The sequence below is a fragment of the Pseudophryne corroboree genome, chromosome 11, assembly GCF_028390025.1.
Source record: "Pseudophryne corroboree isolate aPseCor3 chromosome 11, aPseCor3.hap2, whole genome shotgun sequence".
NCBI classification, from domain to species: Eukaryota; Metazoa; Chordata; class Amphibia; order Anura; family Myobatrachidae; genus Pseudophryne; species Pseudophryne corroboree.
The window spans coordinates 311,660,997-311,683,993 of record NC_086454.1 but is presented as its reverse complement, the minus strand read 5'-3'; the positions used below and the strand labels follow the sequence as shown (position 1 = coordinate 311,683,993).

Here is a 22,997-nt window from a genome sequence, read left to right as displayed (position 1 = left end):
TGTTCAAACTGAAATCTAAATTGCAGTGTAAAAATAAAGCATCCAGTATTTACCCTGCACAGAAACAAAATAATCCACCGAAATCTTATTCTCTCTGCACATGTTATATCTGCACCCCCTGCAGTGCACATGGTTTTGCCCAATTGCTAACAAATTTGCTGCTGCGATCAACTGGGATTTAGGCACAATGGGGGTAATTCCAAATTGATCGCAGCAGGAATTTTGTTAGCAGTTGGGCAAAACCATGTGCACTGCAGGGCAGGGACGTGCAGTCAGGGGAGGCAGTGCCTCCCCTGTCATTAATGAGTAAAATAATACAAAGAAGATACTTATGACACATAAGTATCTTCTTTATTATTTTGCTCATCATTAAAGTGTTCCTAATCAGTTTGGGAGGCACCGATCGTGGTGCCTCCCGTAGTGATTGGGAAAATATATGGGAGCAAGGGGCGGGCGCAGGCGGGGCCTAGCAATGGGCAGGAAAAGCCCATTGAAATAACATGGGAAAGCGGCACCATTAGAGGTGCGGCTTTCCAACAGGGACGTGCTTTCAACCTATGAAAGCACGTCCCTGTGAGTGAGGCCACAGTGATTGGCCAGCGGATCCGTCACTGGATCCGCTGTCAATCACTGTGTGGGCGTCGGTGGCGGCGGAGGTGCAGGCGACGGAGGTGCGGGATGCAGCAGCGGGACGCGGCATTCAGGCTTATGTGCAGAGTTTGGCAGTGGAAGCGGTACCTATTTGAAAAATGGCGCCTCAGCGTAATTTTTTTAATTCAAGATGGCCGCCGCGAGCCAATCATGGCTCGCCGCGTCATCGCCCCGCCCCCTCCCGCTGACTTATATAAGTCAGCGCGAGGCAGCGGCTGTCAGTCCGATGGCGGAGGAGGAGCAGAGAAGAGCTCCTGAAGATCGAAGACGTCGTGGAAGTCCTGGATGGGCGGCGGCTATGCAAAAGAGCTTAGCAGCCGCCGCCCACCAGGTGAAGACGCTGGAAGTCCTGGATGGGCGGCGGCTATGCAAAAGAGCTTAGCAGCCGCCGCCCACCAGGTGAAGACGCCGGAGGAAGACGCCAGAAGCCCTGGGGAGGTGGCGCCCCCCCAGGTGAAGACGCCGGAAGCCCTGTGAAGGCGGCGGCCACGCAAAAGAGCTTAAAGGCCGCCACCCCCAGGTGAAGACCCAGTTTAATAAAGGTTTTTTTAAAGAATGTGTAGTGTTTTTTTTTATATATATTTTCTTTACAGGTGGACTACAGGTGCCAGCGGGCCCTTTATGTCCGGGCATGCTGGCACTTGTGGTTCTCCAAGTGCCAGCATGCTGGGGCAGGCTTGCTGGGTCCTGTAGGCCACCTGTAAAGAACAATATTACTATTCCTTGCAGGTGGACTACAGGTGCCAGTGGGCCATTTATGTCCGGGCATGCTGGCACTTGTGGTTCTCCAAGTGCCAGCGTGCTGGGGCAGGCTTGCTGGGATCTGTAGGCCACCTGTAAAGAACAGTATAAGCATACAATGAACCCTGCACCCACCGCCACCAGGGGTGCGGGGCATAGCGGTTGTTGCTCGAGAGGGGGGACCCCATTTTGATTTTTTGGGGGCCCCACTTTCCGAGGAATTCCAGCCCTGGGCTGACTGGTTTGGGGGGTGTTTAATGGCGTGGCAGTGGGACCCCACACTTAGTGTCTCCCCTGCTATGGCATTATCCCCCCTGGCTGGTTCTGCCTGGTGCTGGTTTCAGTGGTGTGGGGGGACTGCACTTTTTTTTCCCGGGGGGGGGGGGGGGGGTTTAGCTGCAGTGCCTCCCCAGCCCCTGACCTCACCGCACGTCACTGCTGCAGGGGAGGCAGATATAACATGTGCAGAGAGAGTTAGATTTGGGTGGGTTATTTTGTTTCTGTGCAGGGTAAATACTGTCTGCTTTATTTTTACACTGCAATTTAGATTGCAGATTGAACTCACCACACCCAAATCTAACTCTCTCTGCACATGTTATATCTGCCTCCCCTGCAGTGCACATGGTTTTGCCCAACTGCTAACACAGTTCCTGCTGCGATCAACTTGGAATGACCCCCAATGTGTGTGTGTAATTGTTAATAGGAGTAAAGGAGGGTACACACTGCGATATGCACCATGAGCGTTATCACACAGATGGCGATACCCTGTGCAGTGAAAACGCGGTGGTGTTAATACATACGAAAATGCGATAAAACCCTGAAAACGTATTCAGGGCTGGTCCTCTTCTGCCTGCCCCTGTCCCAGCCCTGGATCTGCGGCTCTCCAGCTGTTATGATATAAACTAGTAGTGTGGGGACATAGAGCTGCCACCGACATACAGTACCACCGACATACAGTACCACTGACACTACAGTACCACCGACATACAGTACCACTGACACTACAGTACCACCGACATACAGTACCACTGACACTACAGTACCACCGACATACAGTACCACTGACACTACAGTACCACCGACATACAGTACCACTGACACTACAGTACCACCGACATACAGTACCACCGACACTACAGTACCACCGACATACAGTACCACTGACACTACAGTACCACCGACACTACAGTACCACCGACATACAGTACCACTGACACTACAGTACCACCGACACTACAGTACCACCGACATACAGTACCACTGACACTACAGTACCACCGACATACAGTACCACCGACACTACAGTACCACCGACATACAGTACCACTGACACTACAGTACCACCGACACTACAGTACCACCGACATACAGTACCACTGACACTACAGTACCACCGACATACAGTACCACTGACACTACAGTACCACCGACATACAGTACCACTGACACTACAGTACCACCGACACTACAGTACCACCGACATACAGTACCACTGACACTACAGTACCACCGACATACAGTACCACTGACACTACAGTACCACCGACATACAGTACCACTGACACTACAGTACCACCGACATACAGTACCACTGACACTACAGTACCACCGACACTACAGTACCACCGACATACAGTACCACTGACACTACAGTACCACCGACATACAGTACCACTGACACTACAGTACCACCGACATACAGTACCACTGACACTACAGTACCACTGACACTACAGTACCACCGACATACAGTACCACTGACACTACAGTACCACCGACATACAGTACCACTGACACCACAGTACCACTGTAACTCTTGTGTTACGCATCTTATCCGTTGCACCTTCTTCATCAAGTGTTATACACATTTATCCTTCACGCCACAAAATAGAACCAAGATTAATGGAAAGTGATTGCCTTTATTGTCTGCAGCGATCCGAATGGGCCTGGCCTGGTAAAATGGGCACTCTACAACATAGATGAAGGCTATCTGGAAATTAACAAGAAACAGAAATCATCTAAGAGGCTAAAGGAGGACAAGTTTAAATTCTGGACCGAGATCCTTAATGAGAAAATCCGAGCACTGTCAGGGGAAAGAGGAGACCATACAGAACTGTAGATCTCTCCGTGATCCTTGCTTATTTCTATTATAATATCCTTGTCTGTCTGTACTATAATATGGGATACTTTTAAAGTGAAACTGTTATCATAACTCGTTCACTGCTAAGGATGAGTGGGACTTGTCCTAAGCACTGAAAGGATTCAAATAATAGCGGAAACTAATCTAATAGGAGAGGAAACAAAGCTTTCCCCTCTTATAGTTGCTGTCGGTCAGATCTGGTAGGAGAGGGACTTGATGATGTCATTGCATCAGGAATGTGATTACATCACTAAGCCCTGCCCCTTCTAGGGAAACCTGCAAACATTTTGAAAAGTCATCTACTGTAGGAGAAAGCATTAGAAGTGCTCTATCTCCCCCTTTCTGGCACCCACAGACTTGGGGTAAGGACTCGTCTTTTACACATTGTGACTGCTGATAATAGTCCAGCACTGCAGAGATCATTATGTAGTCCAGGGATGGGGAATTATAGAGTCCATATCTTGCACATTCTGACGTCAATAAAGGCACATTTGATGCAGTAAGTTGTCTTTTTGTCTATTTTTCAACTACACATTTTATGCGTCTCATACAAACACCTAAAATAAAGAAAATTGCATAATAAATTTAAAGTGCAGATATTATTATGGAAACAGATGTGTAAAATCCGTGCTTTTGTTGTTATGGAAATGTTCATTAACGCAGTAGCGAAAACCCAGAGGCAAACGCAGGATTTCGAGAGGAAGATTTGAAAATACATTCCACAATCTCGCCCTCTGCGGAACTTTGGAGCAAGTGCAGGAGTTTGGGGAGTGGTAGAAGAACCTAGTACCGACCCTGGACATATATGTACACCTATTTTCTTTATATACTGGGTAGTGTCTGCAGCAGAGGCGGATTGGCCATAGGGTTTACAGGGAAGATTCCCGGTGGGCCGACGCACCTGTGGGGCCTGTTTTGTTTGAGAACATGTGGTCCTTTTTATAGACATAATGAATAAGATGCTAAATAATTTGCATATATGAAAATTACTTTGCCACTTAGCCTGTGATTGCAGATGATCTAGTGCAGGGGTTCTCAAACTCGGTCCTCAGGACCCCACACAGTGCATGTTTTGCAGGTAACCCAGCAAGTGCACAGGTGTATTAATTACTCACTGACCCATTTTAAAAGGTCCACAGGTGGAGCTAATTATTTCACTTGCGATTCTGTGAGGAGACCTGCAAAACATGCACTGTGTGGGGTCCTGAGGACCGAGTTTGAGAACCTGTGATCTAGTGTATGCTCTGTCTGCCTGCTTGGCTGACATATAAGATTGAGGGAATAGTGATTGAGATACTGTTGGTGTAATAAGCAAGAAAATATATCTTTCTACAGAATGATATAGTTTCCTAAATTCTAAATGTGTATCATTGTTAGGCGCCGGGGTCCGCTCGTCTGCGCGGCCCGGCGCCTAGCAACCAGGGACGCCGTGCGCGTACAGCCACCGGCTCCCTGGCAACGCTAGACGCCGGGCGCGCTGAGCCGCACGGACCCTAGCAACGGGGACGCCACTGGCGGACCGCGTTCCCCGTTGCTGGGTCCATTTGAATTTATGGTGCACCTGTTCTCTGGCCGTGCAGCAAGGCAGCTGCACGGCATTTATGCTATCAGCTCTGTCAGCAGCTGATTGGAGGACTCCTGTTTAAATACACTCTCAGGGCTTCTCACAGACGCCGGTAATAGCTTCCTGCATGCTGCCTTTGTTTGCTGAGAGTCTGTATCCAGTCCTGCTGTATCCGGTCGTTCCAGTCTTCTGAAGTCCTGTACTTGGGAGAAGTCATCTCGTCCCTGGAGTCCTGACTGATCACCGTTTAACATCCAGTGGTGTTCGTGAGTCGCGGCTTTGCCGTGTGTAGCGGCTTGGCCGCTTTACCCTTTATTATTTGTGTTTGGAGCATTTTGCGGAGGGTTCAGCTTCCACAGGTCCACTCTGGTATCCGGCGGTGCTGGGTAGGAGTATTGGACAAGTGGATTTTGGTTGTCTTTTTTCCTGGCGGTTTTTCCGCACATACTTTAGGTTTTGTTAGTTAGCTCGTAGCCCCTGGCCTGTTTGTTAGTTAGAGGTCCTCTTGTTATCATCCTGCCTCGGATTTCCCTTTGTCTCTCATTAAGACCGGGGGGCACCGGAGTTGGGCAGACATAATCCGCCCTTCAAACGTGGCTGCCAAGGGCTCAAGAAACCATAGTCTCGCAAGGGATTTCCGATAGCACGGGTGAGACAACAGAGTTAGGGCGCCAGGGGCTATTATTCTTTCCTGCTCCCATTACCAGCATTCCATTCCAGTGCTCCGGTCATTATCATAAGATCTCCTCTGGCCAGGAGTGCTGGAATCATAACAATCATATAATGTGCTCATAATATTTAATTTTATTTCCTTCTAATTTCCCCCTTGATGCTGGACATGCCCACTATCTGGAAAGTCTTGGGGGGAGGGTGCTGCTGCCATGGCCCATGGCTAGACCTTACACCATACTTGCCTACCTGACCCTCTCCATGAGGGAGAAAATGCTCTGTTCCTGGACTTTCCTGGTAATGTATGATTGCCATCACCTGTGGTGAGCTAGTTAATTGATAAAAAAAAGGTGTTTCACCACAGGTGATGGCAATCATACATTACCAGGAAAGTCCAGGAACAGAGCATTTTCTCCCTCATGGAGAGGGTCAGGTAGGCAAGTATGCCTTACACCTCTGGTGCTGCCCATGTGGGGCCACTAGTACAAATTTTTCCAGGGCCGCTTTTTGTTCCCAATCCGCCCCTGGTATGCAGTCCTGTTTTAATAATGAGCAGTATAGATAGTGTATGGTATATAGACTGTATCAAACATATTAAACTAACACATACTTGCCTACCTGACCCTCTCCATGAGGGAGAAAATGCTCTGTTCCTGGACTTTCCTGGTAATGTATGATTGCCATCACCTGTGGTGAGCTAGTTAATTGCTAAGAAAGGTGTTTCACCACAGGTGATGGCAATCATACATTACCAGGAAAGTCCAGGAACAGAGCATTTTCTCCCTCATGGAGAGGGTCAGGTAGGCAAGTATGAACTAACATAAATAATATGCATGGTCAGCAAAAGGTTAAACATCCCATAATAAGTAAATATACAAACATAATAGAACCTGTAGGAGACAGAACTGCACTCTCTCAGGGGCGTAGAGAGCCCCGGTAATTAATAGATGGCATGGCCTATAAAATTGGCATGTCCGCATCTAATAAAAATAATGGGGCAAATTCAGTAAGGATTGCAAAAATTACAAATTAGCAAAAATTGCGAGCAAAAGCAAAATTGCGAAAGCACGCCCAAACGGAAAAACTGCAACACTAATTTAATTTAACAAAAAGAAGGTGGCCTTGTGAAATGTGCAAATATTTTGAAAACCATCCTAATAATTGCAATTTTTGTGTACATGTTTCTGATGTTGCATTTTTTGCTAGCAACTGTTTTTTCCTTAAAAATTGCACAACCTACTTTCCTGCACCCAAATTAAAGAAACTACTCAACAATTGTAAATCAATGCAATCATCACTTAATTGGTCAAATGATCTTGTGGTAATTTAGCAATTATTATCTTAAAGACACCATAGTGTTTTTCTTCAAACATTGACTAATGCCCATTGTGTTCAAATATATTCAACTAGAGAGAGTGTGAATTCTAGCCTCTAAACCAGAGGTTCTCAAACTCTGTCCTCGGGGGCACACACAGTGCATGTTTTGCAGGTAACCCAGCAGGTGCACAGGTGTATTAATTACTCAATGACACATTTTAAAAGGTCCACAGGTGGAGCTAATTATTTCACTTGCGATTCTGTGAGGAGACCGGCAAAACATGCACTGTGTGGGCCCCCGAGGACAGAGTTTGAGAACCTCTGCTCTAAACCCTACGCAACAGCAATTATTGGTATATGTTTTAACAAACACACTTTTTTTGGAGTCAAAATATTTTAATTTGGAAAAAATAGTAACATTTTTATATAAAAAAAGTGTTGTTTTTTTATTGTGAAGTGGTCAAACATTACATATTATTGTTTCTTTGCTTTTATTGATACTGCTTTCACATCGCAAACCCTGCTTTTAAAACGTTTCTTAAAACAGGTCTGAGCAGTTAAACCCCTTTCACATCGCATGTTGTAACCGGTATATTACCGTTTCATTACCATTTTGGTACCTTTCACACTGAACCCGTTTCACCCATAGAAAACAGTGGTTGTCATTTTAAATGGACTTTTCTGGCCCACACATATGACAATTTTACACAATAAACTTATTAATAATTTGGCTAGTCGTACGCTGGAACCCAGCAGCTTCAAGCATCTTTACCAAGTTTTTGTACATTATTGTATCCTTCACTGTCCCAGTGATTTGTCTAGCCTTTTCTTCATCCCCTGATCCTAAGCAGCTCCCTAACCTCCTCATCACTCCAATTTGCCATTTTAAACTCTCTTCTGTATAATAAAACAGCATAAAATGCTTCTTCACTCTCATGTGTTTCCTCCAGTTTATTTCCTGCTTCTGCCTGGTGACATCACACATGGAGACAGCCTATCACCTTCTGTGGCTTGGAAATACCGTTTCTGAGACTTTCACATTGCACAATAAAACGGGTTTGAACCGCGTAGGACCCTGCTTTTTGCACGTTTTAAAATACCAGTATTCTGTAACCGGTAAATTCAATGTGGCACTTTCAGACCGCAGCTAGACCCGTTTTGGAAGGCTTAAAAACCGTCAATTTACCGGGTTATAGCTGCGGTGTGAAAGGGGTATTACATACAGAACCTTACTTTAAGGAATTATGTGTAAATATTTGTTTCAATAAGTATACAAACGGAGCAGAATTTGCAAAACTTGAAAATAAAAAGATGGCGTTGCTGTTCTTCAACATATGTTTATGTGTGTAGTGCACAAATCAAATTTAAAAAATAAAAAAATGTATGTGGGTATGTTTTGTTTAACAAAAAAATGTTGGTTGTTTAAAAAAAACCACAAAAATGTTAGGAAGCTAAATGTCATTCAGCAGATACTACTAAGCAAAATGCTTGTAAAGGTTATTTTACATTTGTTTCTATCAAATAGTGTGGTTGTCAAACCTCGATTGTTAGTAAAGGGCCCTACACACATGCCGATATCACTGCACGATATGAACGTACTCGTTCATTAATGAACGAGATAACGTTCATATCGTGCAGTGTGGAGGCACCAGCGATGAACGATGTGCGGCCCCACGTTCGTTCATCGCTGGGGCCATGTCGGCTATACGAGATCGTCCATATTTGCCTGCAAGTCTACGGAGCCGGGTGACGGGGGGAGTGAAGAAACTTCACTCCCCCCGTCACTGCCCCCCCGCCGCCGGGTCGCCCGTCGCCCGTATCGGTGGTCGGGTAGCTCGGCGGCACATCGCCGAATGTGTAGGGCCTATTAGTGTAAACACAAATCGGTTAGTAACATATTTTTTCACAATCAACATGTGTTACAGAGTTAAATAATACCTTACATGTTTCTAAGTTCCAATACAGCTGAATGAAGTGATTTGTGGTCTGAGGCGTGAGCTTCTTCAGCTGGATGTAATGAAGCAATGATTGCAGTCTGCAACTGAGGTCAGCTTGTGCAATTTTTAAGGTAGACCTGTAGTTACTCAGAAACTGCACATCAGAAATGTGCAATCTGTTGTAAAAATTGCGAATGCACCGCCCACCGACCATTAGCATACGCTCACAACACGCCTCTGATCGTAGTTTTTGCGAGTCCAGCCCTTTAGTACGCCCCCTACACGCCTACTTTTGTGCATACGCAGTTTTTGCTAAGTCTCAGAAATTGTTTTTTCTTTCTCAGTTTTTGCTATTTAAGTTGCAGAATTTGCATTTTTACGTTTTTTTTTGGTGCTAATTTTGCTGATTTGCAATCCATGCGGAATTAGGCACTACTGTATGTCATTAAAAAATATAATAATTCTCATGCAGGGGAAGCTGAGATGGCCGCCTTTCTCATACTGGTGGAGGGGGGGGGGGGGGAGCACCTGCTTCCTACTGTGCTTGCTCCAAGAAATGTGTCCCTCACTATGACCGGAGCCACCTTCCCAGTGATATTTGGGAAGTTGGCGCCTGTGCGCTATAGAGCAAAGACTCTGGTGCCAGAGTCTTTTCTTTCAATGTGTGGCGCTATTTTCTCAAAGATGTCACTGGAAAAATGGCACCGGCCATAGGAATAAGTATACTCAAGGGAGGGCAGCAGAGCCGAGACCCCGCTGAGCCCCTCCAGCAGCTTGGGCCCTGGTAATTAGGACCCACTTACCCCCTTCCCTCGCAGCGCCACTGCACTTTCTAACCACACAGTCATGGTAAGGCTCCTGTCTCTTCTTCCTGGCAGCTACTGCCCGGTCCAGTGCACTGACTGAGGACTCAGATCCACACACGGAAAACTTGTTAGAAGGAGCTGCTACACTGGGCATGTGCAGCAGTTCAACTCTGTCCCTCAAACTGCATGATGTGGCGGCTGCTAGTGTATCCCTATCATATACTATTGCTATTGTGGTCATAATTAGAGCTGCTCGCCAAGAAGAGGGGGGTTTCCAGGCAACTAGAACCCCCTCCTCCCCCTGCATTTGCCTATGAGACCGAAGGGTATAACCATAGTGGGTGCTGCTGCAATGATGCTTGGAGGCGTAGGGGCCTACCTTCACTGCACCCATGTAGATGTGTATCCTGCTAGGACCCTGCAGGATGAGACTCTACCTGGGCCTATGTGTAATGGGAGGGAGTTTCCTGTTTGTTTGTTTGTTTGTTTGTTTGTTTGTTAGTTCAGTTCCTGATGTGAAACCAAGTAAATGTGTTATTCAGCACTCCAGAGTACATGAGTATTGTATTACCCGATTTACAGTACATCTACATGGTGACAGAAGTGGGAAACCATGGCTCAAAGACTTCACCGGATTGACCCCCTTGTGTTTGATGAAAACATCGCTGACAGATGGGTGCAGTTCGGGAGAGAATAGGCTGTGTACCGCATTGCTGGACAGTCTGACAAATCACATAAGGTACAAGCCTACACACTGCTAAACTTGGCAGGGGCAGAAGCAGTTATTAAAGCAGACACATTTACATATGCACAGGAGGAAGACAAGGAAGACCCAGATATATTGCTTGCAAAGTTTGAAGAGATTTGTATGCCTGTTAAAAACGTAATAATGGACAGACACACATTTAATTCTATGAATCAGAAAACTGGGGAAAATATACAATCATATGTGTCCACTGCATACTTGCCTACTTTGCTGCCTCCTCCTCCGGGAGGAGGCAGCATTGTAGGTGCATAGGGGCGTGGCGGGCAGCAGGATGGACGGTCCGGGGGCGTTGCATCAGGGTTGCGTCATCATGACTCCACCCCCCGCTGTGCTGTGCCGAGAAACGAGGCTCTGCATAGCGGGGGGCGGAGCTACGATGACGCAATCGCGTCATCGGACCCCCTCGGGCCGCCCACTTGTTCTCTGCTGCGGGCGGCCGAGGGGTAAAGCGGGAGGCTTGCCCACCTTTCCGGGGGGCCGGGAGGGTCACCCGATTTTCTGGAGCCTCCCGGCCATTCCGGGAGGGTAGGCAAGTATGGTCCACTGTTAGCAAAAACTAAATTTTGGAACCATAACCGATGAGCTGATCAGAGAACGCATTGTATGTAGCACCCATAGTGACGCAGTCCGTGCACAATTAGGGCCTAATTCAGACCTGATCGTAGCCGTGCAAAATTTTGCACAGCTGCGATCAGCCACCCTGACATGTGGGGGGACGCCCAGCACAGAGCTAGACCGCCCCGCATGTCTGGCCTTCCCCCGCCGCACAGGTACAAAAGCATTGCACGGTGGCAATGATTTTGTACCTGGCAGGGAGCTACCCGTCGCTCTCTGGGTCGCAGCAGCTGCAGGCAGCCCCCTTCCCGCATGGTTCCCCCAAAACGGTGGCCAAATGCTGCCGGCCCTCCCAGTGTGGGACTGGGGCAAGAAGGGCCCACCGGGTAAATACAGTGGTACGGGCCCATACTTAAGGATGTGGCCAGGCAATAGTGCAGGTGCAGCCGCAGAGGCCCACCTAACCGTGAGAGAGTGCATGGGCTGGGCCCATAGTCCTGTGCAGTATAAGGTAACATATTTATAATGTATCATTAAAGTGCACTAGAATACATCCTTGGAACCTAATCCCTAAAGGAGAAGGTGGGCCTACAGGCAGTGGGGCCCACCGGTGGTTTCCCCTGTGCCCCTGTGGGCCAGTCCGACCCTGCCTCTGCCTGTCAATCAGGCAGAGGCGATCGCTGGGCTGAGATGCTGATCGCATCTCTGGCATGTGCTGGTGCAGTTCAGACCTCATCGCCCACTGTGCGAAAATGCACAGCAGCAATCAGGTCTGATTAGCCCCTTAGTACGGGAAAAGAATCTGACCTTAGACTCTGCTAATCACATATGCATGCTGCACGAGCAATCAGAACAGGGCACAAAGAAGTTACGGAGGGAAGCTGGAATATGCAGTCTGCAGCGCACACAAACGCAGCACAGGCCATGTTATAACTGTGAGCAGGGGCGGTGCAAGGTTTTTTTTTGCGCCCTAGGCAAAACTTTAGCCATAACCCCCCCCCACCGCTACCACCCCTGTTGCCCTTCTTATAATCCGGACCTGCTACCAGCTATATATACTGTGTAGATGAGTATATATATATATATATATATATATATATATAAAGCTACACACACACACATGTAATATATATATATATCCATATCTATATACACAGTATATATACTCATATACACACAGTGGTCAAAGTGGAAATTTTGAAGTGGGGGTATGGAAAAGTGAAGGTTGTAGTTTAGCGCACGTGTGCTCCAGAAAGGGGGCGTGGCCACTCAAAAGGGGGCATGTCCTTCAGTGTAGTTTACCACACCATATACCCCTTATACACATAGGACCCATTATACTATCTAGTACTGATGACCCTTTCACATTATAGTACACAGTATGAGCCGAAATACACATTACCCCACATGGTATGAGCTGAAATTCACATTATAGCACACAGTATGAGCCAAAATTCACATTATAGCACACAGTATGAGCCAAAATTCACATTATAGCACACAGTATAAGCCAAAATTCACATTATAGCACACAGTATGAGCCAAAATTCACATTATAGCACACAGTATGAGCCAAAATTCACATTATAGCACACGGTATGAGCCGAAATTCACATTATAGCACACAGTATGAGCCAAAATTCACATTATAGCACACGGAATGGGCCGAAATTCACATTATAGCATACGGTATGAGCCGAAATTCACATTATAGCACACAGTATGAGCCAAAATTCACATTATAGCACACAGTATGAGCCAAAATTCACATTATAGCACACGGTATGAGCCGAAATTCACATTATAGCACACAGTATGAGCCAAAATTCACATTATAGCACACGGAATGAGCCGAAATTCACATTATAGCACACGGTATGAGCCGAAATTCACATTATAGCACACGGTATGAGCCGAAATTCACATTATAGCACACAGTATGAGCCGAAATTCACATTATAGCACACGGTACAAGCGAAATTCACATTATAGCACACAGAATGAGCTGAAATTTACATTATAGCACACAGAGTAACCTATACAGTGACACACACAGTAACCTATACAGTAGATTATAGAGTGACACCCACACAAAGTAACCTATGCAGTGACACACACAGTATAAAATATGACACAGTAAGATGCACAGGAAATGACACACACTACATAAAATCAGCAGCACCCTGCCAGGAGCCCTTATGCTACTCTCACCCAGGCAGGGGCAGCAGTGTAGAGGTAGCTGGGCAGTGTCCGGCGTATTACAAGCACAGCTTCACTCTGCACCCAGCTACAGGTGCCCAGCTCCGGCACGGTCATATCGCCCCCGCCACCCCGAGTACACGGGACGTACATTGTGCCACAGCTGGGCAGCTGGGTAACTGGATCGTTCCCCCCGAACTCCCAGCATGGCCGCTCCGCAGCAGATTTGTAAAAGTAGCGTCGCTTAGTACATACCGCCCTCAGTGCTCGAAGAAGTGCCGGTATGCCTGACCACTTTGAGCACTGTATGTGTGTGTATTATTTTATATATATATATATATATATATATATATATATATATAAACCCAGAGCCTGATATTCAAATGTAATTGGTGACTGGAGAACAAAACCATAATACAGCCTGGCTTTTGCTTTGTTGATAGGAAAGACAGGCTGTCATGACCCATGCACAGGACAGAGAGAGACTGCACACTTTCTTCTGTCTGTCCCTTCTTCCCTGAAGACTTACTACAGCGCAACAGGCAGTGGGAGCAGAGTCGCGGAGGGGGGGGGGGGGGGGGGGGGGCGGGTTATGAGTAGAAGGAGCCCAGCGGGTGCGGGTAACAAGCAGCGGGGGAGCAGAGTCGCGTGGGGTGGGGGGTGGGGGGAATGCGGGTTATGAGATAAAGGAGCCCAGTGAGTGCGGGTAAAGCAGAGGGAGCAGAGTCGCGGGGGGGGGGGGGGTTGGAGAGAGAGGAGTGCGAGTTACAAGATGAGGAGCCCAGTGGGTGCGGGTAACAAGCAGCAGGGGGAGCAGAGTTGCGGGGGGGTTGGGGGGGGGGGGGGGAAGAGGAGAGAGAGAGTTACAAGATGTTGCGGGTGCGGGTTACAACTTACAAGATGAGGAACCCAGTGGGGAGGTACGTGGGCGCGGGTAACAGGCAGCGAGAGCAGAGTCGCGGGGGGAGAGAGAGGAGTGCAGGGGAAGGGGGAGGGGGGGGAGAGAGCGGATTACAAGATGTGGCATGCGGGAGCTCAGTTATGGAGGAGGAGCAGGTGACATACGGGAGTCCCGGGAGCTCAATCGCGGGGTGGGGTACGGTTGATGACATAATGATGCACTGTGCGGGAGCCCAATAACGGAGGGCGGGAAGGGTTATATATGAGGAGCCCAATCGTGGGGGGATGCATATGCGGGTAGTCTGACTATTCGAGAACAGGTGCAGTCAAAGCGCGGGGCGGCAATATGCCGAGACAGCCAAGTGCTATCGTGGAGGTGGGTGGCAGGATGGCAGAGAGAGGATAGAGTCAGTGTTCACAATGCTTTCACCTGACTTTTTCACTCACATTTCACAGACCCAGTGGCAGCTTGGCGGTGATGACATCCATGACTGCTCCTCGTCTTTTTAAAAAAAGGTGGAGCGTGGCTGACTGAGCTGAGGATAGAGTCACACTGTATAATAATAAAGACAGCATCCGCTCATCGCCAGTGTTTAGTGCCGCCCTCCAGTGGCCGCCGCCCATAGGCAGCTGCCTAAAGCTGCCTAATGGTGGCACCGGCCCTGACTGTGAGGGACGCCATGCATTTGCACGGGAGATCTGCCATGCTTTTAACAAACACTGCAACCGCTACAACCACTGCAACAAGCTCAACCACTTTGCAAAGTGTTGCAGATCCAGGCATACCATGACACACAGTGAGCCACATGTGATGCAGGGAGAAAGACAAATGCTTGAAGTCAATCACGTGGGCACGGAGTCCACACCACACACTGCTGAGACCATATATTGTGAAAGCATAGATCTAATTGCAAAACAAGGTGAGATTTTCATTGACTTATTCACTTGTGACACCATTGGAAAGCTACTTGTTATCTACCACATGCTCTTGGATGAATCTGTTATCCCTACAGTGTGTGCACCTCGGCGGGTTCCAATCGCTATGAAAGTCCTACCTGAGCTGAAGCGTATGATCGCACTTGGCGTCATAACCCCTATTGAAGAAGCAACCCAGTGGGCATCTGCATTGGTAGCTGCTGTAAAAAAAGATGGGACTGTAAGGATCTGCATAGACTCCGTGCACCTCAATAAAGCATTACTAAGACCCCGTCACCAATTGAGAACTGTGGAACAACTCATTGCTGACATGCCAGAAGCCAAGGTCTTCAGCACATTAGATGCCAAATGTGGATTTTGGCAAATTCCGTTGGACAAAGAATCGTCACTTCTCACTGCTTTTATGACACCAGCTGGGAGATATGCCTTCTTACGCATGCCATGCAGCCTGACTTCTGGCAGTGAGGTGTTTCAAAGGGGTATGGAACAATTGTTTGCAGGATACCCCTGTGACATTATAGTCTATGAAATACTCATCTGGGGCCGTAATATGCAAGAGCATGATGAGCGTCTCCACCAGGTATTGGAAATAATACGTGCAATCAACTTAAAGCTCAACCCAGATAAGTGCAGATTCAGGGTGGGATGTACTAAAGAAAAACTGCCGTAAAACCCCCAAAAACGGGGGTTTTACTGCATTTTAAAATTTACTAAGACTAGAGATGAGCGGGTTCGGTTTCTCTGAATTCGAACCCGCCAGAACTTCATGTTTTTTTTCACGAGTCCGAGCGACTCGGATCTTCCCGCCTTGCTCGGTTAACCCGAGCGCGCCCGAACGTCATCATGACGCTGTCGGATTCTCGCGAGGCTCGGATTCTATCGCGAGACTCGGATTCTATATAAGGAGCCGCGCGTCGCCGCCATTTTCACACGTGCATTGAGATTGATAGGGAGAGGACGTGGCTGGCGTCCTCTCCGTTTAGACACTTGATTTACTAATTTTGGGGAGCATTAGGAGTACTCAGTAGTGTACAGTGCAGAGTTTTGCTGATAGTGACCAGTGACCACCACTTTTATTTATAATCCGTTCTCTGCCTGAAAAAAGCGATACACAGCACACAGTGACTCAGTCACATACATACCATATCTGTGTGCACTGCTCAGGCTCAGGCCAGTGTGCTGCATCATCTATATATATTATATATCTGTCTGACTGCTCAGCTCACACAGCTTATAATTGTGGGGGAGACTGGGGAGCACTACTGCAGTGCCAGTTATAGGTTATAGCAGGAGCCAGGAGTACATAATATTATATTAAAATTAAACAGTGCACACTTTTGCTGCAGGAGTGCCACTGCCAGTGTGACTAGTGACCAGTGACCTGACCACCAGTATATAATATTAGTAGTATACTATCTCTTTATCAACCAGTCTATATTAGCAGCAGACACAGTACAGTGCGGTAGTTCACGGCTGTGGCTACCTCTGTGTCGGCACTCGGCAGCCCGTCCATAATTGTATATACCAGTGACCTAACCGTGGTTTTTTTTTCTTTCTTTATACATACATACTAGTTACGAGTATACTATCTCTTTATCAACCAGTCTATATATTAGCAGCAGACACAGTACAGTGCGGTAGTTCACGGCTGTGGCTACCTCTGTGTCGGCACTCGGCAGCCCGTCCATAATTGTATATACCAGTGACCTAACCGTGGTTTTTTTTTCTTTCTTTATACATACATACTAGTTACGAGTATACTATCTCTTTATCAACCAGTCTATATATTAGCAGCAGACACAGTACAGTGCGGTAGTTCACGGCTGTGGCTACCTCTGTGTCGGCACTCGGCAGCCCGTCCATAATTGTATATACCACCTAACCGTGGTTTTTTTTTCTTTCTTTATACATACATACTAGTTACGAGTATACTATCTCTTTATCAACCAGTCTATATATTAGCAGCAGACACAGTACAGTGCGGTAGTTCACGGCTGTGGCTACCTCTGTGTCGGCACTCGGCAGCCCGTCCATAATTGTATATACCAGTGACCTAACCGTGTTTTTTTTTTTCTTTCTTTATACATACATACTAGTTACGAGTATACTATCTCTTTATCAACCAGTCTATATATTAGCAGCAGACACAGTACAGTGCGGTAGTTCACGGCTGTGGCTACCTCTGTGTCGGCACTCGGCAGCCCGTCCATAATTGTATACTAGTATCCAATCCATCCATCTCGATTGTTTACCTGAGGTGCCTTTTAGTTGTGCCTATTAAAATATGGAGAACAAAAATGTTGAGGTTCCAAAATTAGGGAAAGATCAAGATCCACTTCCACCTCGTGCTGAAGCTGCTGCCACTAGTCATGGCCGAGACGATGAAATGCCAGCAACGTCGTCTGCCAAGGCCGATGCCCAATGGCATAGTACAGAGCATGTCAAAACCAAAACACCAAATATCAGTAAAAAAAGGACTCCAAAACCTAAAATAAAATTGTCGGAGGAGAAGCGTAAACTTGCCAATATGCCATTTACCACACGGAGTGGCAAGGAACGGCTGAGGCCCTGGCCTATGTTCATGGCTAGTGGTTCAGATGGGCCCGGTGTTTGTGTCGGCCACTAGGGTCGCTAATCTTACTCACACAGCTACCTCATTGCGCCTCTTTTTTTCTTTGCGTCATGTGCTGTTTGGGGAGGGTTTTTTGGAAGGGACATCCTGCGTGACACTGCAGTGCCACTCCTAGATGTGCCCGGTGTTTGTGTCGGCCACTAGGGTCGCTAATCTTACTCACACAGCTACCTCATTGCGCCTCTTATTTTCTTTGCGTCATGTGCTGTTTGGGGAGGGTTTTTTGGAAGGGACATCCTGCGTGACACTGCAGTGCCACTCCTAGATGTGCCCGGTGTTTGTGTCGGCCACTAGGGTCGCTAATCTTACTCACACAGCTACCTCATTGCGCCTCTTTTTTTCTTTGCGTCATGTGCTGTTTGGGGAGGGTTTTTTGGAAGGGACATCCTGCGTGACACTGCAGTGCCACTCCTAGATGGGCCCGGTGTTTGTGTCGGCCACTAGGGTCGCTAATCTTACTCACACAGTCAGCTACCTCATTGCGCCTCTTTTTTTCTTTGCGTCATGTGCTGTTTGGGGAGGGTTTTTTGGAAGGGCCATCCTGCGTGACACTGCAGTGCCACTCCTAGATGGGCCCGGTGTTTGTGTCGGCCACTAGGGTCGCTAATCTTACTCACACAGCTACCTCATTGCGCCTCTTTTTTTCTTTGCGTCATGTGCTGTTTGGGGAGGGTTTTTTGGAAGGGCCATCCTGCGTGACACTGCAGTGCCACTCCTAGATGGGCCCGGTGTTTGTGTCGGCCACTAGGGTCGCTAATCTTACTCACACAGCTACCTCATTGCGCCTCTTTTTTTCTTTGCGTCATGTGCTGTTTGGGGAGGGTTTTTTGGAAGGGACATCCTGCGTGACACTGCAGTGCCACTCCTAGATGGGCCCGGTGTTTGTGTCGGCCACTAGGGTCGCTTATCTTACTCACACAGCGACCTCGGTGCAAATTTTAGGACTAAAAATAATATTGTGAGGTGTGAGGTATTCAGAATAGACTGAAAATGAGTGTAAATTATGGTTTTTGAGGTTAATAATACTTTGGGATCAAAATGACCCCCAAATTCTATGATTTAAGCTGTTTTTTTAGTGTTTTTGGAAAAAAACACCCGAATCCAAAACACACCCGAATCCGACAAAAATAATTCGGTGAGGTTTTGCCAAAACGCGTTCGAACCCAAAACACGGCCGCGGAACCGAACCCAAAACCAAAACACAAAACCCGAAAAATTTCAGGCGCTCATCTCTAACTAAGACCCTACTGCCGCGTTTTTGCCATCCAGGCTATCGTCATCTTTGGATGGTGATACCCTATAGAAGCCTATGGGCTACTTATCGCCGACCGCTGCAACCCGCCGCAGACGCCGACCCCCCTCCCTCCGGGCATACCTTCCACCAGGCTGCCCTGGACCCAGAAGGTAATCTCCTCCTCCTCCTAGAAACGCAGCCGTACGTCCTTCCGGCTGCAGAGGGGAGGAGGAGATGCCGGGGCAGCCTGCTGCTGCTTCCCGGCGTCTAGGCAGTGTGAAGATCCCAGGGAGGTGATGGAGACCCCCAGCAGACCACCTCACAGGTATCGTGGGGGGCCTCCGTCACCAAATTGCGATATTGATCGCATATGTTAGTACATATGCGAACAACATCGCTGCGGTAAGCGGCAAGGGGCGGCGATGTATCTTAATACATCCTGCCCTCAAAGTGGCTGAAGTTCCATACGTGGGTCACCTCCTCAAAGACCAAGGTGTTAAACCCGACCCTTGCAAAACGGCAGCCATCCAGCACATGCCTCTGCCAGTGGACAAACTCAGTCTCCAACGTTTCTTAGGCATGACTAATTACCTATCCAAATTCATCCTCAATTGTAGTGAGATCACTGCACCCACACGACAACTTCTACACCAAGATACAGAGTGGTGTTGGTTGGAACCACACCATGCTGCGGTTTCGAGTTTGAAGAGCATGCTCCCCAGCTCTACTGTACTGCAGTACTTTAATGTACATTTGCCGGTGGTTATCTCAGCTGATTCCTCACAGCACAGATTGGGTGCAGTCTGCCTTCAAAAGAATAGACCAATTACTTTTCATTCCAGGGCACTGACGGAAACAGAATCCCGTTATGCACAGATCAAAAAAGAGCTGCTGGCGCTGGTTTCTGCTTCCCACAAATTCCATGACTTCATCTACGGCCGCTCATCACCATCATGCGAAAGCCTCTGCACAATGCATCTGCCCGTATCCAGTGGATGATGCTCAAATTACAGAGGTACCACCTAGACATCATCTACAAGCATGGCAAAGAAATGTTTGTGGCTGATGCCCTGTCCAGAGCATTCCTTCCCCATTCTGCTCCTCTACAGGTTGACGATGACTATGATGTGATGTCTGTGCAAATCCTGTCCCCTGCCCAACTGAAGTAGCTGCAAAGAGAATCTCTGGCAGATGATTTGTGTCAATGTCTATCTCAGGTTGTCCTGCAAGGATGGCCTCAGTCCTTCAAGGAACTTCCCCAAGACTTATGCCCATTCTTTGCCATGAGATATGAGTTATCTCTGTCAGACAGGATCATCTTGAGAGGTCAGAGATTTGATATACCCTACACCTTACAAAAGTACTATACCAAGCAATTGCACCAAGGACACCCCCAACCTGGAGGCCACCAAACGCAGGGCCAGGTCATGTTCAATGACCTTAAGAGGGAGTTCTCTGTTTGTGGCCCATGTGCGGCACTTCATGTACACCAACCACATGAGCCTCTGCATCCACATGACATCCCAGGTCTTCCGTGGTCCATCACTGCAGCTGATGTTTTTGTATGGAGGGGTAAGGAGTACTTAGTTCTTGTAGACTCTTACTCAAGGTGGTTCGAGATTGATCATTTGCCCACTCTTACAAGCACCACCATTATTACCAAGCCCAAAGGACACTTTGCTACACATGGAATACCTCAGAAACTTATCACAGACAATGCCACACAGTTCAGGAGCAATGAGTTTAAGATGTTTGCTCGCACTTGGGATTTCACACACATCACCTGCAGTCCACTATATCCTCAATGCAATGGGCTTGCAGAGAGAGCTGTCCACTCAGCCAAACATCTATTGGAGAAATGCACATGAGACCAGACTGACATCTTTTTAGCGCTCTTAAACCTACGCAACACACCATGGGACAGAATACCATCCCCTGCCCAGCGGTTATTATCACGTTGCACCAGAACCCAAATTCCAATTATTAATACATCAATTACAACCTCAATTACAAGATGCAAGTGCAGATGGAGCTTGCCTCTAAGTGCATGTCTAATAAAATAAATGATGCCCTCCCTCAGCTGCTTCCAGGGCAAGCTGTTCGAATACAGACCACTCGAGGATATGACAAGCCTGCCACCATCTTAAAGGAAGCCAGCCGGCCCAACAGTTATGTTGTTTAGGCAGATGGAACTATGGCCTAGATTTATCAAGCCTTGGAGAATGATAAATAGCACAGTGCTAAAGTACCAGCCAACCAGCTCCTAACTGCCATTTTTCAAACCCAGCCTGTGACATGGAAGTTGGGAGCTGATTGGTTGGTACTTTATCATCGTGCAATTTATCACTCTCCAATGCTTGATAAATAGGGGCCTATGTATGAGCGTAATCGTTGCCACCTGTTGAATCTACCTGAGGAAACTATTACTGCACCAAGTGTAACAGTGGATGTCAGAGACCCTACTCACACCACACCACATTCTGGGTTGTCAGCTATGTCTTCCTCAGTCGATAGTGAAACACCGTCTGACTCAATGGCACCTCCAGCCAGTACTCTCAATGAACAGCCACCCATGACACACCTATATACCACCAAGTCAGGACGTTTATGCAAACCTAATTCCCGATTCCAGGACTATGTTACATAAATTCCCCTCACCCATTCTCCTCCTCTTCATTATTCTCCTTACACCTTGTTGCCCTTTTACTATGTTAATGAAGGGAGGGATGTAGATGTGTATCCTGCTAGGACCCTGCAGGATGGGAGTCTACCTGGGGCTATGCATGATGGGAGGGTGTTTCCTGTTTGTTAATTGATTATTTATTTTTATATGTACATGTGTTTATTCTATTTTTATTATATATGTAATAAATTGAAATATACAGTTATATGCGCTCTCTGATAATATATTATCATCTTTTGTGTTGTTTGTTAGTCAGTTCAGTTCCTGATGTGAAACCAAGTAAATGTGTTATTCAGCACTCCAGAGTCCATGAGTATTACCTGATTTACAGTACATCTATAACCCAACTCACATCGGCATCAGTCAGTTCGCCCGCCATACCCGGCCACAGCACACAGCATCTTCAACAGCAATGCAGCAGCAATTACAAAGGAGATGGAAGGCTGGCAGAACGGCTGGCCTCTCTGCTGTGTGCCACCCTCCGTATCAATAGACGCATCATGTGTTTGGCCGCGGGCGCAAAGTACCCGTACCTAGCCTTATAGTATAGCCTGTGACTGGCACCTCACAAACCCCTTTGGTACCTCATACAGTACACCTGCTGTCCAGTAACGGCACCAGCTCCCCGAAACTGGTGGCACTACAGTGTGGTATAATTTGAGCTGGAGACATTGTGTGGCATAATGTGAATTATGGCCCTAATCTGGGGTATGAACTGAACTAGGACACTACTAAGGGGCATTAATTCAACTTGGGAACTATTATGTGGCATAAAATGAATAACCGCTGTGGAGAGAGTGTCCCTTTAGAAGCACTGGGGGCTCTTTCAAAAAGTTGCTGTGGAGAACAAAGTTCTAGGTAAAACCCCTGCAAAAATAACAAAGTACTTTGTAGTGGTTGTCACAAAAAAGAAAATTCACATTTGCTTTTATTTCAATTTCTTGCAATTTCAATTGAAAAAAAAAAAACAAGTTTCTCATTCTGGGTAGACTGTCTTTGCCATGTGAGGAGAAATAAGCAGAACAATGCTATTTTCTGAAAATATAATGTGTTCAAAATATAATTTATTTTGGCTATATACTCCGCTAGATGGGCAACAATGTATAACTAACTTCAGGTGGCAACTCCAAATACAAAAATACTCAGGTATTTGGAGAACTATAGTGTCCGATGCAACCCCCCCGCCCATACTTGCCTACCTGACCCTCTCCATGAGGGAGGAAATGCTCTGTTCCTGGACTTTCCTGGTAATGTATGATTGCCATCA

At 47.2% G+C, this 22,997-nt stretch overlaps 1 protein-coding gene across 5 annotated transcripts in view; it reads left to right on the top strand.

Annotated features, from left to right (window-relative positions):
• LOC134969577 (fatty acyl-CoA hydrolase precursor, medium chain-like) overlaps positions 1-4,035 on the top strand; it is a 131,164-nt gene extending 127,129 nt beyond the window's left edge. For all 5 annotated transcript variants that reach the window (XM_063945624.1, XM_063945623.1, XM_063945622.1 and 2 more), the window contains one exon: positions 3,325-4,035. In XM_063945624.1, coding sequence (XP_063801694.1) covers positions 3,325-3,511 — 187 coding nt within the window. In that variant the 3' untranslated portion in view covers positions 3,512-4,035. The remainder of the gene's footprint in view (positions 1-3,324) is intronic.
• Positions 4,036-22,997: the final 18,962 nt, after the last annotated feature.